This window comes from Myotis nattereri (genome assembly GCF_964212035.1).
Source record: "Myotis nattereri genome assembly, chromosome: 10".
Classification (NCBI taxonomy): domain Eukaryota; kingdom Metazoa; phylum Chordata; class Mammalia; order Chiroptera; family Vespertilionidae; genus Myotis; species Myotis nattereri.
This window is the reverse complement of record NC_138085.1, coordinates 6,805,582-6,829,500: the sequence shown is the minus strand read 5'-3', so window position 1 is coordinate 6,829,500 and position 23,919 is coordinate 6,805,582. Positions and strand designations below refer to the sequence as shown.

At 55.9% G+C, this 23,919-nt stretch overlaps 1 protein-coding gene across 1 annotated transcript; it reads right to left on the bottom strand.

The window, feature by feature from the left end:
• Window positions 1–8,191: 8,191 nt before the first annotated feature.
• Window positions 8,192–22,452, bottom strand: LOC308526139 (uncharacterized protein). Its single transcript, XM_081101190.1, has 10 exons — window positions 22,275–22,452; window positions 21,184–21,278; window positions 20,928–21,044; window positions 18,744–18,989; window positions 18,026–18,216; window positions 15,707–15,893; window positions 14,312–14,436; window positions 13,570–13,656; window positions 11,513–11,688; window positions 8,192–8,431 (listed from the first exon to the last, which is right to left on the bottom strand). Exons 1-10 carry the CDS (start codon window positions 22,351–22,353, stop codon window positions 8,319–8,321), a joined length of 1,416 nt encoding a protein of 471 aa, XP_080957316.1. The 5' UTR covers window positions 22,354–22,452; the 3' UTR covers window positions 8,192–8,318.
• Window positions 22,453–23,919: the final 1,467 nt, after the last annotated feature.

The following is a 23,919-nucleotide window of genomic DNA, read 5'->3' as shown; positions in this document are numbered from 1 at the left end:
TCTCCGTTGCTAATTGGGAAGAGGGAGTCAGTCACCCCCTTTCACAGGAACCAAATGAAGTGAATCGATTTATTCCCACGGAGTGCTGACAAGGGCTCTGGCACAGAGGCTCAGTGAATATATACCAGCGGCCTCCACAGGCACTCAGGGCAGATGGTGGACAGGAAGTTCTGTTTCTCTGCTCCTGGTGAAAGGCCTGGTCGCAAACATAGGACAGTTCAAGCATGACAGAGGCTGACAGGTGTGCTACAGGGCAAGTGCTAGGGACAGGGTGCTGGTGTGCACACATGTGTGCATGAGAGAGAGAGAGGGAGGGAGAGAGAGAGAGTCTGTGTGTGTGTGTTTGCAGGACATGCAGTGTTTCCTAGGCTGTCATCCTAGAACTAGCTTAGGGAAAATGCATGAATCTATTTTAATGAAAAGGTAAGTGCAAATGTCCAAGCTCCTTCTGTGCCAGCTCACACTCAAATGGAGAGTGAGCGCCTGTTCGCCACACCGCCTCCTTCACTGACTCCTTCCTGGGTTTTCATCTTTGCCCATCTGGTAGGTGGAAGGTCAGCATAGAGAGACCCTGTGAGACGGGAAGGGATACGGGGGACCCTAGGCTGCAAGGTCACCCAACCCTCTTCTTCAGCTCCCTCCAGCCAGCCACACAGCCACACCCAGCTGTTTTCCCCCCTGAGCCTGGGGAGAACATTCGGTCAGACCCTGGGAGCCGCCCAGTCTCTTCTCCCATCCTTGTGACCATGGTCCTGCCGCTCCTCCTGCGGGTCCTCTTCAGTGCACGCGCTGGCAGAGGGCTCACTCTCACCCTCGCAGGCCCCTGCCATTCAGCCCACCCTACCAGGCAGTGGCCCTGGCTGAGCTGCAGCAGCCTGTGCTGCTGGTGAGAGCCCATGGGTGTGTCCAGGGGCTTCAGAGGCCACGTGATACACACAGACATGGCTAACAATTAACTTATTTGAACTTAGAATTCAATAAATTATATTAAAAGCAAAGGTGGTAACCCTGGCCGGTGTCGCTCAGGTGGTTGGGCATTGATTGTCCTGTGCTCCCAAAGGTCACCAATTCCATTCCCAGTCAGGATTTAGGCCCATGTTGCATGTTCAGTTCATGGTAGGGGTGTTGGCAGAGGCAACTGGTCAATGTCTCTCTCTCTCTCTTTCTCTCCCTAATCCTCTTTCAAAATCAATAAAAACATAATAAGAAAGAAAGGTTATAAATACTCAAAACTTGCCCCTTGGCCTAGTTGGCATGGCTCAGTGGTTGAGCAGAATCCAATGAAACAGGAGGTCACGGTTCAATTCCCAGTCAAGGGCACATGCCTGGATTGCAGGCTTGATCCCCAGTGGGGGGTGTACAGGAGGCAGCCGATATATAATTTTCTCATCATTGATGTTTCTCTTTTCTCTCACTCTCTCTCCCTTCCTTTCTGAAATCAATAAAAATAGATTAAAAAAAAACAAACCCAAAACTGGTTACTTGTAATTTTTTCCCTGTTACCCATACTCTTGGGGTTATTCAGACCTATCGTACCTGCATGGAGGTGATATTATAGAGCAGGGTGGACCATACATCTATCCCCAGGTTCGTGGTCGGGACACCATGTCAGCAGCCTGAAATCACCTCTGGTGAAAATATTTGCACCCTAGGAATTGGCCAGTGTTACCAAATCGCGACTTGATTTGTTTTCTTCTGTGCCTGTGGTCTCTAGACTTGAGAAAGTGATGCAGAAAATGTTAATAGTGAAGATTAAACCTAAAAGTGTGCCTTGGGTGAATATTATGACACGTAAATCATCTCTCTGTTTTTTAAAAAGACCTCTGTAGGCCTTGCAGTGCCAACACATTATAAGAATTGAGGGACTGGGCTGGCATTCAGAAAACCACTACCTGACTGAGTAGTCACCACATCATGAACAAAAGAGTGAGCATCTCATAGGCACCTCCAGTTTGTCTTACTTGCTAACATAACAGCAAGCATCACCCAACATTCTCATTGGAATGACACTCATCCGTCAGTTGAGGGCAAGCATAGGGTGACTATAAATTCACCTGTTTGGCAAAAATCAAGAAGAGCTTTCAAAGGGAGTCAATGGGCTGTGTATCTACATGTTTATATTCTCGTGTGTGTGTGTGTGTCTGTGTGTGTGTGTGTTTATGTGTGTGTGTCTCTGTGTGTGTCTGTGTTTGTGTATGTGTGTGTGGACATATAAACACACTCCCTCCTCTTCCTCTGGTTGGTTGATAAACATGTGGCTGGATGCTTCTTTCCCGAGGTGTGTCTGAGCTTTTCCCATTTTCTCACTTTCCTGCTCTCCCCAGGGGGAGCCCCTCTGGTGCCACAGGTGACCCCGCCCTCTCTGCAGGCAGACCTCAGCCCTGAGCAGTCACGTGGATGTTTACCACCCCCCAGAGCGAGCAGCTCCCAGCCAGTGCAGAGAGGTGGGGCCCTGGAGCTCAGGAGGGCCTGGTTTGGGTGCTCCCTCAGCAACAGGATCCCGTGGCACAGCCCTGGGAGGACCACCCCCTGGGTTGGGTGGTATGTGAGTGAGAAGTCAGAGTTGGGAGCAACTGGGGGAGTGAAGGATAGGACAGGGGGAAGGGAGGGCGATGCCCAGCATGGTCTGGGGCAAGGGGACAGAGGGGATGAGAGGAGGAGCACAGAGGCTTCGGTGGGGGAGGAGCGTGAACGGTGTGCTGAGCATTGTGGGGTGGAGGTGTCTTTGGGACCTCCAAGCTGGGAACAGATCTGGGGGTTCCCAGGAGAGGCCTGGGCTAGTGGTGCTGGGAGCCTTCTGGGAAGATGGCAGTGAAAGCTGTGGGTACGACCAGCTTGTCTGGGGCTGGAGGGGGGTGAGAGCGGGTGGGGTGCACCCCGCGGTGAGTCACATGGAACACATAGTCCGCAGAAGTATGGGTGTAGCTGGTGTGGAGGTTGAGGGAGGGAGGTTCACAAAGGTAGGTCAGCGGGGTGGATGCCAGAGGTGCCAGGGGGCTGAGAAGATGTGGGAGGCAGGCAGACCAGTTGGCCAGGCCCTGCCAAGACCCAGGGACAGGGGTGTCGGGGGGACCTGGGATGAGAACAGTCAGCTAAGAGGGGTGGGCACATTCCAGATCCATTCCAGACCCAGGTTCAGGGGAGCGATCACCTGTGGGAAGTGGAGAGAGGAGGGGTCCAGCCCGCAACCCAGGTTTTGGCTTCTGTGATTGACAGCTGGTGGCCTTGGATAAGCAGTGAGCCCAGAGGAGTCAGGGACAGTGGAGAAGCCTGCAGCCCAGGCAGGGGGTCTAAGGCAGCGACCTCAGGCCTGAAGCTCAGGAGCGGTCAGTGCTGGGGAGCAGGTGGCTCAGCCCTGCAGAGGGGCAGGGAGGGGGCTGCCTCCATGGTAGAACCCGGGAGGGAGCATACAGGGAGCTCCAGTGAGTGCTTGTGGGAAGGATGAGGGGGGACCCAGGGACCGGCCAGTGTGCACCCTGAAGAGCTGTCCCAGAGGGGAGAGAATCAGGGGACAGAGGCTGAGAGCTCCCAGGGGTGACCGGTCAGGTTCAGACCATGCAACAGCCAATGGCGGAGGGGAGGCGGCCTGCAGGGGTCCACATGCTCAGTTTGGCTCCCATCTTTGGGGAGGGCAGCTCGCAGAGGGGGCGGCTCCCCCAGGGGCAGGGCCTTGGAAAGAAGGGGACAGGAGGCCACAGGAAGCACCTTACAGAAGAGGCTGGTGAGGGAGGAGGGACACGCAGGCAGCAGCTGGACGGGCCGCCATGAGGTCAGGTCAGGGAGTATCTTCACCTGCCGTCCTCCTCCCTCCTCGTCCTCTTCCTAGCTGAGTGGCCTTTGAAAACCCAAGGATCATTTTAAGCTGAGCTCCTGCTGTGATAGAAATCCCAAATCAAAATGGGATTCCACTTAGAGGGACTTAAAATACACCAAGGCCTGGGAAGAGTGGCTGCCTGGGAAACAGGAAACCTGGCTTCCCCATCTCTGGCCTCCTGGCCGAGGGAGGTCTGCATTCCAGGGGTCCAGGACCCGGGGGCGGACGCGGGGAGCCCGGAGCCCGGGCATCGCTGCCAGTGATGAGCGGTGAGGAAATCCAGGACTCAATTCGACTCCAACTCATTTTATTACAAGCCCATCCTTGTGTTCCAAAATCAATGGCTAATCAGTACAGGTCACAGCACTCGGAGATAGAACACATTTGAACACCCAGTTCTTTGCCAGCACATTAAGGCCAAAGGAAAACCTCTTTATAGAGCCCTGGTCCCCAGGCCAAGCCCATCCCAGGAGAGCACCTTAGGAAACCGGAAACCATGTGTCAGGAAACCGGCCATATACACACTAGAGGTGTGACTCCCAAAGAGAAAGATTGATGCCAACTGATGTCAATATAGGCTGTCCCCCAAAAAGGTAAAAAGAGGTAGGGCTGCTGATGGACAATGAGTCCCCATTGAATGTAAATACAGGCTGTCCCCCAAAAAGGTAAAGAGAGGTAGGGCTGCTGATGGACAATGAGTCCCCATTGAATGTAAATACAGGCTGTCCCCAAAACAGGTACAAAGAGCTCAGACAACTGATGGAAAATTCTCTCCATTGAATGTACATGTAGTATCCCCCCAAAATGTAGACACATTAACAGCTGATAACGCACTTAATTTTCACTTCTTTTCAGTTTGAACAGATTTGAAGACATCAGTGAAGACGGTAAGATTTGAACGAAGAGCATGTCTCCACAAGACTTTTTATGGGGACACAGAAAAGATAAAGTTGAGGGGACCCAACACCCAGCAGTCGAGGAATCCAGGGCAGCTATTGAGAGAGAAGCGTACAAACACCGAACCGAAGGAACGATTCTTGATGTGTGCGGCTCCGTGGCTGTGTCAGTTCTGGTCCAGGCGCTGCTGCTGCTGAAGCAATGGAACCGCAAACACCGAGAATCGCTGTGTTTGGTGTTTCTGCGCATCCTCTGTCCACAGCGGCCCTGGATGCCTGGACTGGGGCCCGTTCGGGACCAGACACTTCACCCTGGATGTGTCCCCATCACCAAGTCCAGAGGACACATCTTCTGGGTTCCAAGCTGAGTCTGGCTTCACCCATTACGTCAAATCCGCTCACCCTGAAAGGAGGGAAAATTGAGTTCTCAGCTGTTAAAGTGCGTGTACATTTGGTGGACAGCCAGCCTGTGGAACATCCATTTGGGGGACACCTCAAAACACATATATTTCATGAGTGCCTACACGGGTATGGAATGTAGTAAATTGGGTTTCTATCCCGGGGAGTGACTCAGAAAAAAAGACTCAAAGTGTCATCCTCGATGGTGGACACCAGGGGCTACAGCCGCGTTAGCGACCAGGCTGCACCCGCCTCTCGCACACGCTCCCCTCTGCACACTGTGGCCTCTGCTGGGAGGGGGCAGGCAGGGCTTCTCTGCGCCAGGCGGGGCAGAACCCATGATGGTAGAACAGTGAACCCGGGGGCAGGTCCGGGGCCCAGGAGCCAGCTGGAGAGAGGCACAGGCTGAGGCCACCTGCCTGGACGGCCCCGGGCTCAGGAGTGTGGGGCCCAGGCCTGGCTCAGCAACGCTCTGGGGTAACAGTGAGCCCGACTCCAAGGTCCTCCCAGGGCTGCGAGGTCTTGGTCGTCTGGCTGGTCTGGGCTTCCCCGTTCCAAAGTCGCTCCCGGCCCCTCAGTCCGATGGGAGAGGGGGCCCTGGTGGTCAGAAGGGGCATCAGGAGTTTGAAGGCTCAGGGGCTGCGGGTCCAAAAGACCAGTCGCCCATGGCCACGCTCATCATCTGAGCTCCACCTGCTGGTCCCACGCAGCTGTGGCGACACCCGCCTGCTCTCTGAGTTGTTTCCATGACTGAAGTTCTCAGGGGCCCATTGGCGTGGGAGCCACGTCCGGTGACTTGCGTGGGCTCTTGGCAGGGAGCCCCTCCCTGTGGTCCTGCCCTGGACCCGTTGGGCTGTGAGAAGCTGACACTGCCAGGACAGGGGCCACGGTGGCCACTTGCCCTGAACATCCGGGGCTGAGGCCGCGTCCTGGCAGCCGGGGCTGCAGTCACTGTGTGGTGCTGGGGCTGGAGCTGCTGCGGCCGCCACCTCCCCTGGCCATGGCGGGGCCGTGGCGGAGGCTGCAGGGGAGCCAGCCTCTCCTCCTTTGGGGGAGCCAGTGAGAAGCGCCTCCTGTCCAGTGGTTGGCACTGGGGACCCTGGCGGTGAAGGAGCTGGGGCAGAGGGTGTGGCTGGCTGTTTCTGCCCCTCGAGTCCTCAGAACCCCTGCCTTCAGGTGAGTCCTGTTTGCCGGCCTGTGGCCTGCGGTCCCAAGCAGCTGGGCTGAGGCTAGGCTGACTGCCCTATTTAGGGACAGGCACCAGCGGGCAGCTGTGTGGGAGGTGGGGGGGGGGCAAGGGGGGAATGGGGTGGCCTGGCTCTGCCCAGAGAAAGGCTCTGGGGAGGCAGGGCTGGCTCAGGGCGCACTGGGTGGGCCTCAGGCTCAGCAGGTCTCAAGTTGGGCTTCGCATACCGCCCAGCCTTCAGCAGCTTCCCCAGGAGAGGCTGACAGTCCTCCTGCGGGCACAGAGCTGGAGGGCATCCTCCCTTTGCTCCTGGCAGGTGCGCCTGCCTGGCCCCCGGTGGTCAGGAGATGAAGGTGTTTCTGAGCAGGTACCTTGGCAGGTCATCGGGCACCTGGGAGTGTCCTACAGAGAAGAGAGGAAGGAAGGAGAGGACGGAGTGAGGGCAGGAGGGTTCTCGGAGAGCCCTCCCCTCCCAGGGCCGCCCCTCACAGGCCACATGGCCAGGACCAAAGTTTCCGCTCCTGCTCGGCCTGTTCACAGCCTAGCGTCACCCTAGCTCCCGCAGCGCCTTTGGTCAGGACGCCAGGCCTGGGTGCTGGGTCAGCAGAGGCATCTGAGTGGTCAAGGCTGCCTCCGTGGAGGGCCCCTCCCTTCAGTATCGGGTCCCCAGGGCCTGGGGCAGAGAAGGACAGTGAGAAATGGGGCTGCAACACCCCATGCCAAGGGGGGGCGACCACACCGAGGCCTAGCAGCAGAGGCAGCGGGGCCCACGGAGCCCAGGGACAGAGGAGGGGCTGCGCCTCACGGGCTGTGGTCTGATTGGGAGGCCATGGCCGCAGGCCTGAGTGCAGGCCTCCACTCTACCCATCGCTCACAGGGCGGGCTCTGAGCAGCTGGGAGAACTTGGGGGACCAACTCACGAGGCTCACCAAATGTTGGCACAAGGCCAACACAAAACTCCTGGGCACACCTGCCGTGAGACACTGTGTCCTCAGATCCCTGATTTCAAAGCACCCTGACCCGAGTCTGCCTAGGACCACTCCACACCTGTGGTCCGGGCCCTCACGGTCCCGGAGGGCACCCTTAGGATTTGAGAACCAAGTTGGTTACCACCCGAACAACCCTCTGTTTAAGAAGTCCTCCTCTCCGCATGGTGACTTGACTGCACCATGAGTTTACCTGGTATTTTGTGCTTTCTGCAATCTCTGAATTTTCTACCATGAACGCATACTCTTGTCAAAGCTAAACAGAATCCCAATTAAAAAAAAAAAAAATGAGGGCAAAACCCCGAAAAGACCTGCATCTACCCCATCGTGGGACAGGCGATGGCCTCTCCAATCCCAGTGGCACAGGCGTGAGGTGGAGCTCCAGGAGCACGAGGACAGGCTGTTTGCACAGCATCGGGCTCCAGGCAGCCCCGGGGCTCAGGGCCCGGAGCCACACCCACTGTGGGGATTGCGGGCCCCTCCTCACTCTCCCAGGACCTGCCCCCCTGCCCCTCAGCCACTCAATGTCACACCCACCATGAAGTCTGAAGCACCCAAATCTTACCGCTTGACATCAGGCCTCCACTGCGTGGTGTCACCTGGAGGAGCAGAGGGGCTCACACAGCCAAGCCAGAGAGACCTCGGGTTTCCAACTGCGCCCACGGGAGACAGGCCGAGGGAGGACCAGGCCGTGCCAGCCCAGGAGTTACAGCCGGTGCAAGAGGCCAAGTAGGGGACACATCAAGCCACTAAGTCAGGGCGATGGTGACTCCTGCTTTGGCGTGGCCTTGTTGTCATGGCGACTGAGGTTTCCATTAGGTTCAGGATTTTTCTTCTTCCAAGCGAACTGGTTTTCTTTGGGCTTTTGTTGTTGTTGTTGTTGTTGTTATTGGAGTTTTTTTGTTCTTTTAAAAGAAACTTAAAAAATTTTCAGAAATAAAGGGTATATGATCAAGACAGGGATAAAGGGAAAGGATTATAAATCATCATGGTCGGAAAAAAGGGAGAGGCAAGTTAGGGAGGAGAGGGTGGATGCATTAAATGCAGCATTTCATGACGTTAGACCAAGCAGAGCTGGCCACAGGAGGCTTGTCTTTGACCGCAACATGCTTCTTTCTTCTCCAAAAGGCACTCTTTTGTTGTTCCATCGCTAAATTGTCATCCCGGATAACCAAGGGAGGAAGGATCAAAACACAGAAAACAGCAAGTAAATGAACTGAATAATGGACAAATGACGCTACATTCGCCAAATGTACTTGGGAAGTCAGAATCCAGTCCAGCCCGGGAGAGACCGCAACATTCCCCCCAGCACAACCAGCATCAGGGACCGGTGGACCCTTTCTGCTCTGACTCCAGTCAAGTGTTGGAGTGGCAGCTGGAGCCAGGGCTCCACGTAGCACGAGAGGAGCATTCTGTACTGCTCAAGGAGTGGATGTCTTATACTGCTTTTCCATTTCCATGGGTTACATTATTAAGCAAGGGTGTTTATTGATGTAGGGGGCAGCTTTCCTTACTCATCCGCTTTTTTGTCCAATGTGTTTTTATTGATTTTCAGAGAGGGGGAGGGAGAGGGAGATAGAAACATCCATGATGAGAAAGATGGATCGGCTGTCTTCTGCACGCCCATACTAGTGTGCCCTGACCGGGAATCAGAAGGTGATCTCCTGGTTCATGGGACGATGCTCACCCAATTGAGCCACACCAGCTGCGCTTACTCATCCATTTTAATGACAGGCTCCCTGGCATCCTGTCTCACACACAACTAACTCCTGCTCCCCTCCAAACACTTAGTGGCATGCTTCTGGCCTGCTGCAGGCAGTGAAACAGTCCACCTGGAAACCTCAGTCATAATACTTCTTTTTAAATAGTCCTCACGGGAGGATTTTTTTCCATTGGTCTTTAGAGAGAGAGTGGATGGGAGGACGTAGGTGAAGGGAGGGAGAGAGCAAGAGAGGGAAACATCGATGGGAGAGAGATACATCCACTGGTTGCCTCTCTCACAAACCCTAACCGCGGCCAGGATCAACCCTGCAACCGAGGTATGTGCGCTTGACTGGAAATCTAAGTTGCGCCCCTTCGGTCCTTCGATGCTCTAACCACTGAGACAAACAGCCAGGCTCACTAAGAATTCTGGTACCTCCCACAGCCTCTGATGGCAGGATGACTTTGCACATAATGAAAATATCTACCTCTATCTGATACCAAAACACCCTCAAACTCAAGCATTCTTCCACAGTAGATGGCGCCGCACCCTCTCCTCTTGGTTTAGCCCTCACAGCCTTTAAGCTCTAGTCTTATGAGAGCAGACAATTGGTCTAGTGACTTCCTCAACACGTCAATCCATGAACAGAAGGGATTTCTCCAGTCCTGATGGAGGATTCAAGTGCACAGCTGCACCTCTGCTATTTCTTCCCCCGCAGCGCCACCTGCTGACACAGCTCACACCACAGAGAAGGGACCCACTCCTCAGTGCTGGGGCCCCAAGTTGGTTGAGCATCTTCAGGGACCACAGCAGCTTGAAGGGCAGGCAGTGCTCACAGCGGTTAAGAGTTCGGGCCCCGGAACCTGTCAGACGCGGGTTCGGGTCCCAGCTCCAACACCGATTCTCTGGGCCAGTGCTGACCCTGGTCAAGCATTCCTGAGCTCCCCTCCCAGCTCTGAACGGGGGACAGGAATGGAGCCGACCTCCCACGGCAGCTAGAACTCAAGGAGACGGACAAAGTGGGTCAACTACCGAAAGGCTGCTGAGCCCAGAAAGCCCCCTCGCACGGCTGCCGTTACTAACTGCAGCCCCTGACCTGCTCACTCAGGGATCCAAACCACAGTGGGGATCTGTCAAGCAGTTTTTTCTCAGAAGGTTTTGCTGACTCAATTGGGCTGATTATAGCTCATTCATCAACTTAGCCAATCACACAAGTGGACGTGATACATGTCCAAAAGTGTGAGGAGCCAGTAGGAAAACCCCAGGCCACAGAACCCTCTGGAGAAAACCCATGCTAACAAGGCAGTAAGCTTCATGATCATTTACCTGCACGTGAGCGTTTCCCCGACTTCACCTCCTGTGAGACCGGGAACGCAAGCAGCAGCCCCCAGACAGTGTGTCCGCGTGCGCACACTTCATTTCTGCATCTCGAGTGACACAGCAGGACTTGCAGTGGTGACTGCCACCTGGAATGGCTGCTGCACCCGTCACAGCCACAGGGTGCCTTGTCATGGCCCCGGGTCCTGTCAGGTCCTGTCACCCCAGCCCCTGGGAGCCCATGAATCTCGGGCCTGGCCCCATCTTCAGAAAGTCCTAGTGTCCTTCATCAAATTGTTTACTTTCTCAGGGGGCATGTTTGGCAGGTTTATCGGCAAATAATCAATAAAATGATATTTCAAAGTGAATGTGAAAACTAAACCACCTTTCAGTCAATGGCTTTGTTTAATTGGTTCTAAGAGGAATCCCCCTACCCCCCCCTCAACCTTCCATCTCTGAAATCAGGGTGCAGCTTGGAGCATCCCTCCCAGTCACTGTCGGCTGGTGGCGATTCTGACAAAACCCTCACTGCCACCACCGGATCACTTTCTTTCTATGAGCACAAAATCGGGCAGCTGACAGCTGACAGCCTCTTAGATCCCAGGAAACACAGGCAGCACATGCAGCTACAAATCCACTGTGGAGCCAATGGCTCACTCCCATCACAGCCCTCAATGAGCAGGTCCAGCGCCCCCTGGTGGGAGGACTCAGGGCCAGGTCAGGTGGGAGAAGAGAACCACCCCTGCTTTTCAGAGCAACAGCAAGAGCAGAGCCCGAGCCTGGCTGAAGGCCTGGCAGATGTCCACGACGGGTCACATGGGGGCTCCCCCGACAGAAATGGCTAATCCGAGGCCTGGCAGAGACAAGGAGCCCCAAACACATCCTCTCCTGAGCGTGTCTCCGCGGTAACTGTCTGGAGATCTGCTCTGGATATCTGAGGACCCACCACAGTGCACGTGATGGGGAGGCTCCTCATGCTGAAGGAACTAAATGGTTCTGGATGAAACTGCCGCCACAGTGACGTGGGCTTACATGTTCTACTTGGGTGTTCACACACCTGAGGGGGCAGACGGGGGCGTGCGGAACCCCCTTCAGGCTCCAAGCACACGTGTGCGCTCCCAGCTCACATCTCGTCGGTTCTGCCCTGACCTCGAGGAAGGCCTGAGATCCTCACCTTCACTGCCCTCCTGCAGCCAGGCCAGCCCCTCCTACCTTTTGGTGGGGGCCCACTGCGGGCGTCTCCCTTCTCCTCCCAGTATGAGCACGATGGGGTGGCCTTCAGGGGCCCAGGATGGCCATCTGCGGGTGACTTGGCTTGTCCTCGTGAGCGGCCTCTCTGGCGTTGGAACAATTTGAGGAAGGCTCTGGCTCGACTCCAGCGCTTTTTCCTATTAGGAGTAGAGGGTTAGGACACTGCCAACCCCCACTGCCCCTCCAGCCGGGGAAGCGGCCCTTCCCTTGGGGTTCAGCACCAGGTTCCCCACGAATCTGCATCGCCAGCACCAGGACCATCGCATGTGGCCTCAGGGCGTGGGGCACCATTGGCAGTTCATTCGCACAGACCCAGGGACGGGAGAAGCGTTCCTTGTGGCAGAAACCCGCACTAGCCTCTCGGGAAACAGAACCTCACATGCAGCCTCCACTCTGCGTCACCGGGAGGCACCGGGAGAGGTGCTGTGCTCATCTAGGTGTGCTGGCAATTGTGCATCCCAGGGCCATGTCAGGGAGAGTCAGGGCCTCCTCATTTCCCGCTGGAGCTCCCAATAGGTGAGACAGGGGGCAGACTTAGCCCCTTCCGGGCACTGAGGAATCTGGGTGAGGGGGGAACAGGGTGGGCCCAGTGGGCCATGTGGATGAAAAAGAGTGGACACTGGCTGGTGTTCCCCAGGGGTTAGAGCAGTGGCCCAAGCACTGAAGGGTCAAGGGTTTGATTCTGGGTCAAGGGATTGTACCTGGGTTGCAGTTTTATCCCTGGGCCCACTGGGGGCGTGTGCTGGATGGCAACTAATCAATGTGTCTCTCATATTGATGTCTCTCTCATTGATGTCTCTCTCTCTTCCCCCCAACCCTTTGTTCCCCTCTACTCTCTCCAAAAATCAATGAAAAAAAAATCCTCAGGTGAGGATTGAGCAAAATTAAAATAGCCCTAGCCGGTTGGGCTCAGTGGGTAGAGCATCACTCTATGGACTGAAGGGTTCTGGGCTCCATTCTGGTCAAGGGCACATACCCGGGTTACAGACTCAATTCCCGGTGGGGGGTGTGCTGGTAGCAGCCAATTAATGATTCTCTTTCATCACTGATGTTTCTCTCTCTCACCCTCAGCCTTCTTCTCTGAATTCAGTTAAAATATACTAATATATATACATATACATACATATATATATATATATATATATATATATATATATATAGTAAAATAAAAACAAATCAATGAAAACAGTGAACTTAAAGGGTCATACAGTGCAGCTAACCGGAAATGGAGGCATTCTAATGTCACAAGAAGAACCGCAGCTGGTTCTAATCCTGGCTCTGCCACAGAGCGACACTGTGCTGACTCAACTCGAGTACTTTCCTCATCGAGGCCTCATTGTCCCCGCCAACACAAGGGACAGGAAGAGGGTGGCAAATTATGTGGTTTTGTGATGTCAACAGAGAGCTCTTGCAGGATTCATGGTGATTTGCCCTCAAGGCTGGGCTGGGGCAGGACAATCTGAAGGCCCAGCTCCTGGGGCTCAGGCCCGGACGCAGGGGAAGGCCTGCTGGACGGAAGCCCACAGCCTCGGGGACCGAGCCGCCCACCACCGAGGCTGCTGCTCTGCAGAAGGGAACGTGTTTGAGAACCACCCTGGCGTCCAGAGACTCCAGAGGAATGTAGGGAAGACCAAGAGGTTCCTTTGACTGAAGACCATGGGTGCTGGCCCAGGTGTCCGGCCCACGCTTCCTTCCCAAACAGAAACATGGCTTTCTAGGTCCTGAAACCTGGAGACACAGCCTGATAGTCCTGCTTCAGTGGCTCTAATCCAGACGCTCTGCCCCTTCAACCGGACATGGCAGCTGGCATTCGCCACCCTCAGAGGATAACCCCGAGGAAGGCCGGAAAGAAACTCTCAGTTCTTTCAGAGCTGGGAGGGAGGTGCGCTCAGGGGACCTGTCCTAGAGGGGAAGGTGTGGGCCCCACACTCTGGGCACTGCTCCACATGGCATTCCCCACTCGTGAAAGAGCAGCTTCCTCTTCTGCGTTGAAGTTCCTGCTGCTGAAATCAACTCACTTCCTAGGAGCAGGACACTGAGCCTCCTTTGGAGCCCCAATTCTGTCCTCTTCCACCTCTCCTGTAGGCATCGTCTGCCGGGTGTCGCTGGAAACAGAGGAGAAAGAAAGAACAGTCTGGTTTTATATAAAACGTGTCAATGGACTCATCGGTCCTGGCTGGGACCTGGCCCAGAAGGGCCGGCATTTTCCGGGGACTCAGACATCACGGTGCTCATGACTGTCAAGCTCGCCGAGGGGGGAAGATGGGGAGGGGAGCTTGTGGCGTGGGTCCGGGAACCCTAACACGTGAGGAGACCTGCTCTAGCACCAAGGAGCAGCCAGGTCCGTGTCATGTCAGCAGAGGGAGGACAACCGGGGCGCACCCACAACCCTCTCTCCAGCCCCTCAAGCGGAAATCAGACAGAGAACGGGCTCAATCCGCGACCTGGATGGCTTCCCTAGGTACCTCTCTTTGCCTCTGTCATCATTTTTAAACTGAGCTTAATTCCAAAAGCAGATTAAGAAGCGGCTGGCAGTGGGCCATGTCGTTGAAGCCAGCAAAATCCAACCACCGCTCCTTACAGAATTCTAGAGCCATTCCGGGGAGAGGAGAGCAGGCTGCACTGGGAAGATGGTCTGTTCCCTTGCCCTGGGGACACCAGTTCGCCGGCGGGCTCTCTGCCCAGAACGTGGAGGCCTGGGCGTGGAGCTGGAAGCCCGCAGCCCTGTGCGGACAGGTGTCGGTCACCCCTCCCCCTTACACGTTCTCAGTGCAGTGCTGGCCCCATGCGTCCAGGAGGCTCTGGTTCAGCTCTTTCAAGGTGTCTATCTCCTTCCTCAGGCGACACTTCTCCTCTTGCCAGTCCTTCTCCGCAAGGGTGAGCGACTGAAACACAGATCAACAATGTCCTCAACACCACGGGCCCCTGTGACTCCACTGCTGGGAAACTGCTCCCAAAAGGAGAAAAGGGCCACGTGCATGAACATGGCCATTTCGGCATGAGCTTCACCAGTCGCAAGGACCAACACAGCCAATGACATGGGGATGGCCGAGTACACCGGCCAGTCGCGCAGCCCTGCCCACGTGTGGCCACTGAGCACTGAAAACACAGCCAGTCTGAGCAGAGAGGCGCCATCAGTGCAAAATGTACAAGAGGCTCTGAGGACTTGACAGCCATTTTCAAAAGGAATGTAAAGTATCTCATTAGGAAGCAGCCCAAAGGGTGTGGCTCAGGTGGTGGAGCGGCCCCCCATGCACCAGGAGTTCCCAAAAGAGATGCCTGGTCAAGGAACATGCCCAGGATGAGGGGTTGATCCCCAGTACAGGGCGTGCAGGAGGCAGCCCATCAGAGGTTCTCTCTCCTCATTGAAGTTCCCATCCCTCTCTCCCTCTCCCTTCCTCTCTCTGACATCAGAAAAATAAATGCCTGGCTGAATAGGAATTCGGGGCTGAGGTTGCTCAACTCTCCACCCAGAACATCATCGGGCTGGAGTGGCGGGAAAGCCCAAGCTTTGGCTTCAAACAAACTGAGTTCAGACCCAACCTCAGAGGATGAGGATGGGCGCCAGCTCACAAAAGCATTGTGAGAATTCAGTGAGATGACACGGGGAGCACAGAGCAAAGAGCTCAGCCGCGAGAACAGAATGAAAACAGCACTTAGCTGCTTCCATGCACGCCCCCCACCCCCCCGGCCCTGCGAAAAGGAAAGGTCAGGCCCTAACCAGTTTAGCACAGTGGAGAGAGCATCGGACTGCGAACTAAAGGTCCCAGGTTCGAATCCGGTCAAGGACACATGCCCCAGTTGTGGGCTGGCACCCCGCGGGGGTGGTGCAGGAGGCAGCGGAACCACGATTCTTTGTCCTCATAGATGTTTCCATCTCTCTCTCCGTCTCCCTTGTTCTCTCAAATCAAGAAAAATAGCTTTAAAAAATACAAAAGCAAAGGTTGGTGAGAGGTCTTTTCTAACACATCCCCTCCAGCCAAGGTGCTTGTCCCCGTTAAATGCCTCTGGCTTCCTCGCGGCCTCTGGGTGACATTCCCACACAGTGTTTGGGCACAGATGCCAATGAGGACCCACTCGGACCTGGCTGAGCCCCAGGCTGTCAGCCCCGGGTTCAGGCCCGGTGTCCTGAAGCCCACCAGCCCCCGGCCTCACCTCACACAGCATGCTCAGCTTGTAGAGCAAGATTTCCTTGGGCAGTTGCTCCGCCTTCAGGTCTTGGTACTCAGCCTCCCAGATCCGCATCTTCTGCTCCACCTCCTCTATGGAGGCCTGCAGCTCCTGCCTGTGGGAGCGTAGTTCCTCCTGCTCCGCCTGAAGCAGCTCAGTCCAGGAAGTAAGCCTGTGGGTGGAGAGCCACATGGCCCAGGGCTCAGGAGCACTCCCAGCCTCTGTCCCACATACACCTCAATCACACCCCCATCCTCTCTGGGCCTCAGGTTTTCCCCTGTGGAAATGAGGGCTGAGCACATTCAGAGGTTCTTAAACTGTGTCCGTTGGGGTTCTATGCGGCCACCCCGGCTGCCACACTCTGGGCTGGGACACAGGACAGGCAGGCTGGGACACAATTCAACAAAGCAGCCTGTGAAAAATCCTTCCCATGGAAGGCTTTGCATGTCTGCCTCCTTGGAAAAAGGGTTCTTCGACTGAAACACTCTTGATAAACTTGGAATCAGATCATCTTTGCTCTGAAACTCTGCCTTTGCCCAGCTCTTCTCCCCAATTCCAAGTCCCTTTCTGATCCCAACTCCTGACACAAATAAGAGATTCTGGAGCATTATGTAAAGCCACTGACATCATCATCATCATTATCATCGGCATAATTACCCGACTGGCTTTCCAGGAGTCAGGGTTCTACCTGAAATCTCAACAACCAGAGGCTCATGGACTCCATGTGAACACAGATGGGCCCTGTGAGGCCCACACAGTCTCCGTGATTTAATTTAAAGTAATTAGTTATTCAATATTTCTAAAAATGTTCCGTTTCACATCAACATTCAGCGACCGAGATTCTGGGAGGGTGGGGAGAACGCATCAAGCAAAGGCCCTGGCAGGGGCAGCTCAGCAGTGATAGCATCAGCCTGTGTCCGGAATGGTCACGGGTTGGATTCCCAGTGGCATGTCCCTGGGCTGTGGGATTGCTCCCCGGCATAGAGGGGTGTGTGCTGTAGGCATCCAATAGATGTGTCTCTCCCATCGCTTTTTCTCTCACCCTCCCTCCGTCCCAGCCCTCCCTCCCTCTCTCTCAGAAGGGCAATGGAAAAAGTATCCTGGGATGAGGATTAAATAATAAGAAGAATAAAAAAGTAGAAACAAAAGGATGGCCTGGCAGCCCGGGTCCGCCCCGCAGCTGACCGCCTTCAGAGGGTGTGTATTCTCCACGAGGGCCTGCCCTGCCGCTGACACTCCCTCCCCACCTGCTGGACCTGCCTGGCCCCGCAGGCACCTGACTGTGTAGCCCCAAACATATTAAAACAAGGCTGTGCGAAGGAAGGCTTCACGTGGTCAGGCCACTGGGCTGAGACAAGACCTGGATTTGAGTCCTGACTGGGCCACTACACTCAGGACTGGCCCGAACAAGTTATTGAATCTCTCTGAGCCTCTTTCCTCATCTGTTTGAAGAGAAGGATAAAAACGCAGTCAATTCTCAGGATTCGCGGTATAATGTCCTATGGAGCCCCCGCGAGCACTGAGCAGTGTAGACTGCAACTGTCCCCACCAGTTCTCTGGCCACATTTCTGTCAACCAATCAAGACATAAGGACGCTTTGTGCCATATGCTCACTGGGACAGCCAACAGCACCAGACCTCGGGCCGGAACGACCCTCATGTGCCACTCGGATATTTTCCCTGAGGCCCAGCGCAGCGTGCACTTGGGACACTAGACAGCACTGCAGCACTCCATCTGGGGGCCGTTTCAAACAGCGAAATCGCCACCAAAAAGCAAGAGAAGAGGACTCCATGGCACTCCATGGACCACAGAAGGGACGCTCGTGTGCAGTGTGAGAGCTGAAACAGGCAGGAGTCAGAGGCCTTGTTCAACCGCAGCTGCAAATGTGCACATCAGGCGATTCCAGGATCTCGCCCTATGGACAGGCCCCTGACAGGCCATGGGGACCAAAGGGGGGTGACAAGTGCATCTCAGTGAGGAGGTGAGTTCGCCAACAGGGAACGCGGGAATGACGGGGAGCAAGCATATGTCCTTCTGGAATGGCTGGTGAGAGAGGATGAAGATGGCCGTGCCCTACACAGTCATCCCCAACATCCATGTGGGAGGGGCGGTCACCCACACCTGGACGATGCTCCATCCCAGCCACCAGCAGGAGGCCCTTCCCTCCTGACCATCAGCTGTGACCGTGACAGGGCAGGTGAAAGGGCACCATTACCAGGGGACTCCCCTGAGCTGAGCGCAGCGGGAGCTGAGGGAGCTGGTGTGACTGAAGGCGGAGATGCTACTGCAGGGGCGGGCGGGTACCTGTCGTTCTCCTGCCGCAGCCTCTCCTCCTCTCCGTGGTTCTCTCTGGCGGCGGCCAGGGCCTTGGCCTCCTGCTCCTGCTTCAGGGCCTCCTGGGCTTCGGGCACCTGCTTGTCCTGCTGCCCCGGCTCCTCCAGCTCCCTCTCCTCGGCCCCCTGTTGGTTCTGGGGGCCCAGACTGGAAGGATCCTCCTGCCCAGAGGGAAAAGGTGAGGATGCCTCACTGGGTGCCGGCCCCGGGGAGCAACAGACCCCGTATCCCTGCACCCCCACATGCAGTGAGGGGCCAAGAGCAGGGCAAGTGCAAACCCCAGAAGAGCAGGGACCCTCGGGGCAGGCAGCACCAGCCGTGCTGAGTGTGGTTCCCCCAGCACTGAAGGAACTTCGCTGGCCGGGCCCACATGGTGTTACGGGAGCCCTGCGCCCTCTCCACACTCGGGACCTTTAGGGGCACAGGATGCCCACTCTCTGGATCAGCTCCTTGGCTGCCCTCTGTGACCACATGTAAAAGCCTATTTTTTTAAAAGGACATAGAGATCAACCAAAGGACTTCTATGCCAGCATATAGGCCTAACCAATGGACACGGACAACACGGGGCTGAGAGCATGAGTTCCCTCCCCCCACCAATAGGGGGCAATGTGGGGATATGGACACATATGTAATAACTTAATGGACTGTGGTGGCTGGTAAGCAAGGAGGCATGGAGGAGTGCGCTTGCCTCTGGGGCTTGGACTCTTCGCGGGGATGTGGGTGTCCTCAGGAGCGCCAGGGCCCGGCTGAGATGGCAAAGGCCCAGGGCAAGCGGTGTCCTCAGAAGAGCCAGGGCCCGGCTGAGAAGGCAGCGGCCGAGGGCAAGCGGGCCCCAGCAGAAAAGCAGCACGAGGCGGACTCCGCAGTGGGGTGCTGGGTGGGAAGTAGAAGAATCGCGAGCCCCAGGCCGCCCCCGCACTGCTCGCTGCAGGACCTGCGGGTGGAGATGCTGGTGGTTATCTGTGCCTCGCTCCCCGTCACCGACCTGGCCAGCCTGGCCCAGGTCTGCACCAAATTCTGCCGCACCCTGCACCTGGACAACATCTGGAGACGGCGCTGCCGGGAGGAGGTTGGCGTTTGTGAGACCTTGCAGAATCTGGAGGCAGTAGGCAAGTCTTACCGAGAAGTCTATGCGAAGCTGTTCCACCCAGACAGACACATTTTGGGTTTGTGGGGGCGAGATATTGAGCTCTATAAAACACTGCTGTATGTAGCGGTGGACGTCTTAGGCATTACTGGTTGGACGTACAGGCCTGGTCTTAACACCCATGTGGACGTCCCAATGCAATTCAAGCCCGCGTTCCGAATCCGCCTGACGGAGCGGAAATCAGCCACGGTGGAGTGCATGGAAGGCCGCCACCGCAGGCCCCACAGCCGCCACCTGCAGCTTCGGAAGGACAGGCTCACCAGCCAGTGCCAGAAGAGAGACCACGGAAGGGATTCACCCACGCGGCTTAGGGAGGAATTCGGGACTGCGGGCGCTGATATGGAATGTCACAGTCAGTGCGGCATCACTGCTGGACCTACCGCCGCCTCTACCTCCTGCCCAGCCACCCGGACCACCTCATCAGGCCAGGCCTCTTCCAAGGCAAATGCGATCGGATCGCTTGGGCCTCACGATTTTCATGCTCAGCTTCCACGGGAAGTGTGCCAGGCTCACGCACAGCACGGGAATCGAATTCCACATATTAGAGATCCACCTCACGCGCTGCATCCAGCTGCGAGATGGCGAGATCTTCCGCGACTTCCAGGAGCTCTCCCGCGTGGTCCGGGAGATGGAGGAGCAGGTGCTCCGGGAGCAGCAGCAGCAACAAGAAGACGGGACCGAGGAAAGCGAGGGCCATGGCTGGCAGAGCCCCGCCCAGCCCAGCGTAGGGGAGTCCGGGGCTGCAGCTGCAGAGGAGCAGCCTGTCCCGTTTGTTCTGCCTGTGGGCGTGAGCCCAGGGGACCAGAACTACCCCTGGACCTGCAGGATGTGTTTCTATGGCATGGAAACTGTTCCCGTATGTCCCTCACACTGGCGCTACCCTGGAGTCGTCATCCTGTTCGATGAGAACCACTTGGGGTTCATCGATCTGGAGGAGAAAGCCTTCATCCTGTTTGGCAGAGTCCAGAACACCTTCCAGAATGTGGAGGCAGCATCCCCGCAGGCCTTCCTGGGGATGCTCAAGAACATTCACCCCCGACCACGTTTACCACCCAGAGAGGATATCTGATGTTTAGAGAGAGTAGGGGAGAGAGGGAAAGAAAGAAAGAATCGATGTGAGAGAAACACATCAGTTGGTTGCCTCCTGCCCAAGCCCGGAACAGGGCCAGGCTAGGTAGGGGCCAGCAATCGAGGTCGAAATAAACCTTAAACCAGTGGTTCTCAACCTTCCTTATGCTGCGACCCTTTAATACAGTGTCTCATGTTGCGGTGACCCCCAATTTCATTGTTACAAATTGAACATAATAAAAGCATAGTGATAAATCACACAAAAAAATAATAACTTAATCAATAAAAATATTTTAAAAATAAAAGAAAAAGAAAAAGTACATAGCACAGCAGTCAGGATACAGAATATCTGAACAACACTAGCAGCCAACTGACCCTGATATTTACGGAACAACCATCGAATGGGCACAGCCAGCAGCACCGCCCTCCTCCTCCCCTCAGTCCTGTCAACCACCACCAAGATGGCCAATGTCCCAGGGAGGCAACACCTGCCCCCGCGGCCGGCAGCGGCTGAGAATTGCTGGTCTGAGCTGCAGCTGAGCGAGGGAATATGGTCACCCAGGAATCACTGATCAATGACCAGGACACGGCTGTGATCCCGGAGGCTCCCTCGGGCAGGCGGGGGCGCCAGGGGGACATGCGCTCTGGAGGGCCTACCTGCGTGGCCCTGGAGGGCCTCACGGTGTTGGCGATTTTAGACTGGGGTTCACCCTCCAGCTCTTCCTTTTGGCTGTTGGCCTTGTCCTGGGTGAGTTGGGTCCCCAACTCTTCCAGCTGCAGAGCCAAAGACCCAGCCCGTGCCCCAGTCAGGTCACAGAGTGAACTTGGCTTGAGAGCAAACCCCAAACCTGTCACCCCATGGGACACCTGGCCACCGGCTTGCCCGTCTATTCCGGACACCGCCCACCGTTACCTCTTTCCGGAGCTGCTGGTTCTCCTCCTGCAGCGTCTTTACTGTGCCCCGGAGGGCATGGGTATTCTCCTCCAAATCAGTGATCCGCGTGCAGGCTGAAAAACAAAGTGGAGTCAGAGCCCAGCTTCCAGGGCCTCCACTTCCCCTCTCTGACTCTGGCCCCGAGAGGACCATCACCCCAGACGGCCACCCCCCCCACCCCGAGGCCAAGGTGTGAGGGCTGGGGATGGTCAGCTGGGTGTCGTACACAAGGTGCTGCCGTTGTTGGTTGTGGCCCCTGTGCTGGCTCAGCTGGGGGCCGGTAGGGGAGCCATCCAGACCTTAAGAAGAAGGCAGGTGACCTTGGAGAGGCCAAAGCAGAAGTTCCAAACGTTGGAACTTCTGGAACCACTTTTTACCGAGTTCTAACCTGACTGTCTAGTCAAGGATTTCAGAGACTCACAGAGATGGCAAAGACATGGCATGGTCCGGGCCAGCCGTCAGAGTGGGGGGGGGGGGTCTGGGTGGCTCAGCTGGGGATTGGGAGGCACGGTAATTGACCAGTATGCCTGCGGGGGGTAGCGGATCTGGGGCGCGTGTGTCGAGGACTTGCCACCCGTGGGTTAGGTCCTTCGGGAGGAGAGGTCATTGAGCAGTCTCTGCCCAGGGAGACAGAGTGCAGACTGCAGCCATCTGCCCGAGGAGGACATGAATGGAGGAAATCAGCCCAGGCCTCTGTTATAATGCAGGTGAGTGAGCACTGGGGAAGCTCCTGCCATCCAGAGCTTTCAATCCCCCACGGACAGATCTAAGACAGCCTCTGGGGTCAGCGTGCTGTCATCTGGAAGCTCCCGGGACTGCCCACACGGGCGCTGAGAAATCTGAATCTACTTACTTGTAGTTCATGTCCTGACTTTGAGGCTGCCAGGCCCCTCATGTTCCCCTTGGGTAGAATGGCAATGAAACGGTCCCAAATGGCCCCTGAATCACACCCTACTGACTTGGGCTGAGGGTGGGCTGACCCAGGAGATTCAGAACCAAGGGCTCAGCTCCCTGGGTGAGGGAGAAGCCACAGCCAGGCTGGCTCCCCGGCGCCAGGGGTTGCTGCCTACCTTCTATCAGCAGCTCCAGGTCCCAGCTCTGGTGGGCGGGCTGGTTCCTCCTCTGGACCTGTTCAGCCTCGAGGGCCATGATGTCCCCCAGCAGCTCCTCAAGGAACTGCTGGGGGATGTGTCCACGATCCTAGTGCAGGAAGAGGGGTGGGGTGAGGATGCGCACCATGGAACCCGCTGGCCTGCCCCGCCCCAGTGCAGCTACCCTCATTCCCCAGGATGAAGGGCCTCCATGCACCTGCTCGCTTCCTAGAGCTCAGCTTCACAGAAGGGACTCCAACACAGGGTCCTTCTGGGAGACCTACAGCCACTAAAAGACATGCTGACCCCGTTGTAGGTGATGAAGACCCATGAGGCCTCTGTGGTGTCTGAGCAAAGTGACGCACAGCACAGGGCTGTAAAGCAGGTGACAGGAGGACGGGCGGCTCTCAGGCCCCTTAGCTGGTTTACCATGTCTTGGAAAGGCCGTAGGGACTCCCAAATCACAGCTCGGCCCACATCCTAGTTGCCAGCAGAAACCCTTATTGCCAGTCACCCACCTACATCCATCCTTACAGAAAGCAACACAGCAGTCAGGCCCTATCCGTTTTTTTTTTGTTTTGTTTTGTTTTTTTTGTTTGTTTGTTTGTTTTTTAACAACCTATAGAATAAAAGCCTAATATGCTAAGTGTCCGGTCATCCATTCAACCAATGAAAGCATAATACACGAATGATATGCTAAGGCCACTCAACAGCTTGCTATGACGTGCACTGACCACTGGAGGGCAGACGCTGCAACTGGCAGGTTGGCTTGCTGCTGGGGTCTGGCTGATTGGGGCTGAACTAGACAGGCCTGACATGCCCTGGGGCCCTCCGAGGGTCCCTCCCCACTAGCCAACCTCCTGTGTCCCTCCCCGCCCTCATCATATACCAGTGGAGTCCCACTGCCTCGCCTATGCCCTCTCGCAATCTGGGACTCCTCAGGGGCTGTCAGAGAGCCAGTTTCAGCCCAATTCCCGTAGGCCAGGCCAAGGGATCCCAATTGGTAGAAGGGAAGCTGTGGACCTGCCGCCAGTGGACACGGTTCTGGTCAAAGCCTGGCAGCGGGAAAGGTTTGTTCACAGACTTGGGAGTCACCTGGACACTGTCTCTCTGCCCATCCCGGCCCTGCGCCAGGTGCCCTCTGTCCTTGCACAGTCACTCCTCACAAGAGCCCTGACGGGGAGGCAGGGACAGTCCCTTCTCACACAGGAAGAGGCTCTGCACTCACCGACTCTACGACCACCGACTCTTCTTACTCCAACTCTTCAAACGGACTCTTCACACACTGACAATTCGCACAGACTCCGCACCACCAACTCCGCACCACCAACTCCGCAAACACCTACTCCTCACCCTCCAACTCCACGCCCACCGACTCCACGCCCACCGACCTCACACCTAACATTCCACTGTCTCCATGGCTCCCCAACCAAACTGCTCTAGGCCAAGCATTCTAAAGGGCTCTGCCAGAGGCTCATGCCCCATGCCAACTGCTTTAGGAATACGCAAAAATTAGGACACTCTCCCCATCAAGATTAAGATCTATCTGGCACATAAAATATAAAGAAACATAAAGGTTATGTTTATAGATCCTATACCATTATCAATGGAAATTAACCACTTC

Coding starts and splice junctions, on each gene's coding strand:
- LOC308526139 (XM_081101190.1), bottom strand. CDS start 22,353: ATGGCCCTCGAGGCTGAACAGGTCCAGAGGAGGAACCAGCCCGCCCAC. Junction 18,217..18,743: donor GAAGAGTCCAAGCCCCAGAG/GCAAGCGCACTC, acceptor CCCTCTGGGCAG/GAGGATCCTTCCAGTCTGGG. Junction 14,437..15,706: donor AGCTGAGCATGCTGTGTGAG/GTGAGGCCGGGG, acceptor TCTGTGTTTCAG/TCGCTCACCCTTGCGGAGAA.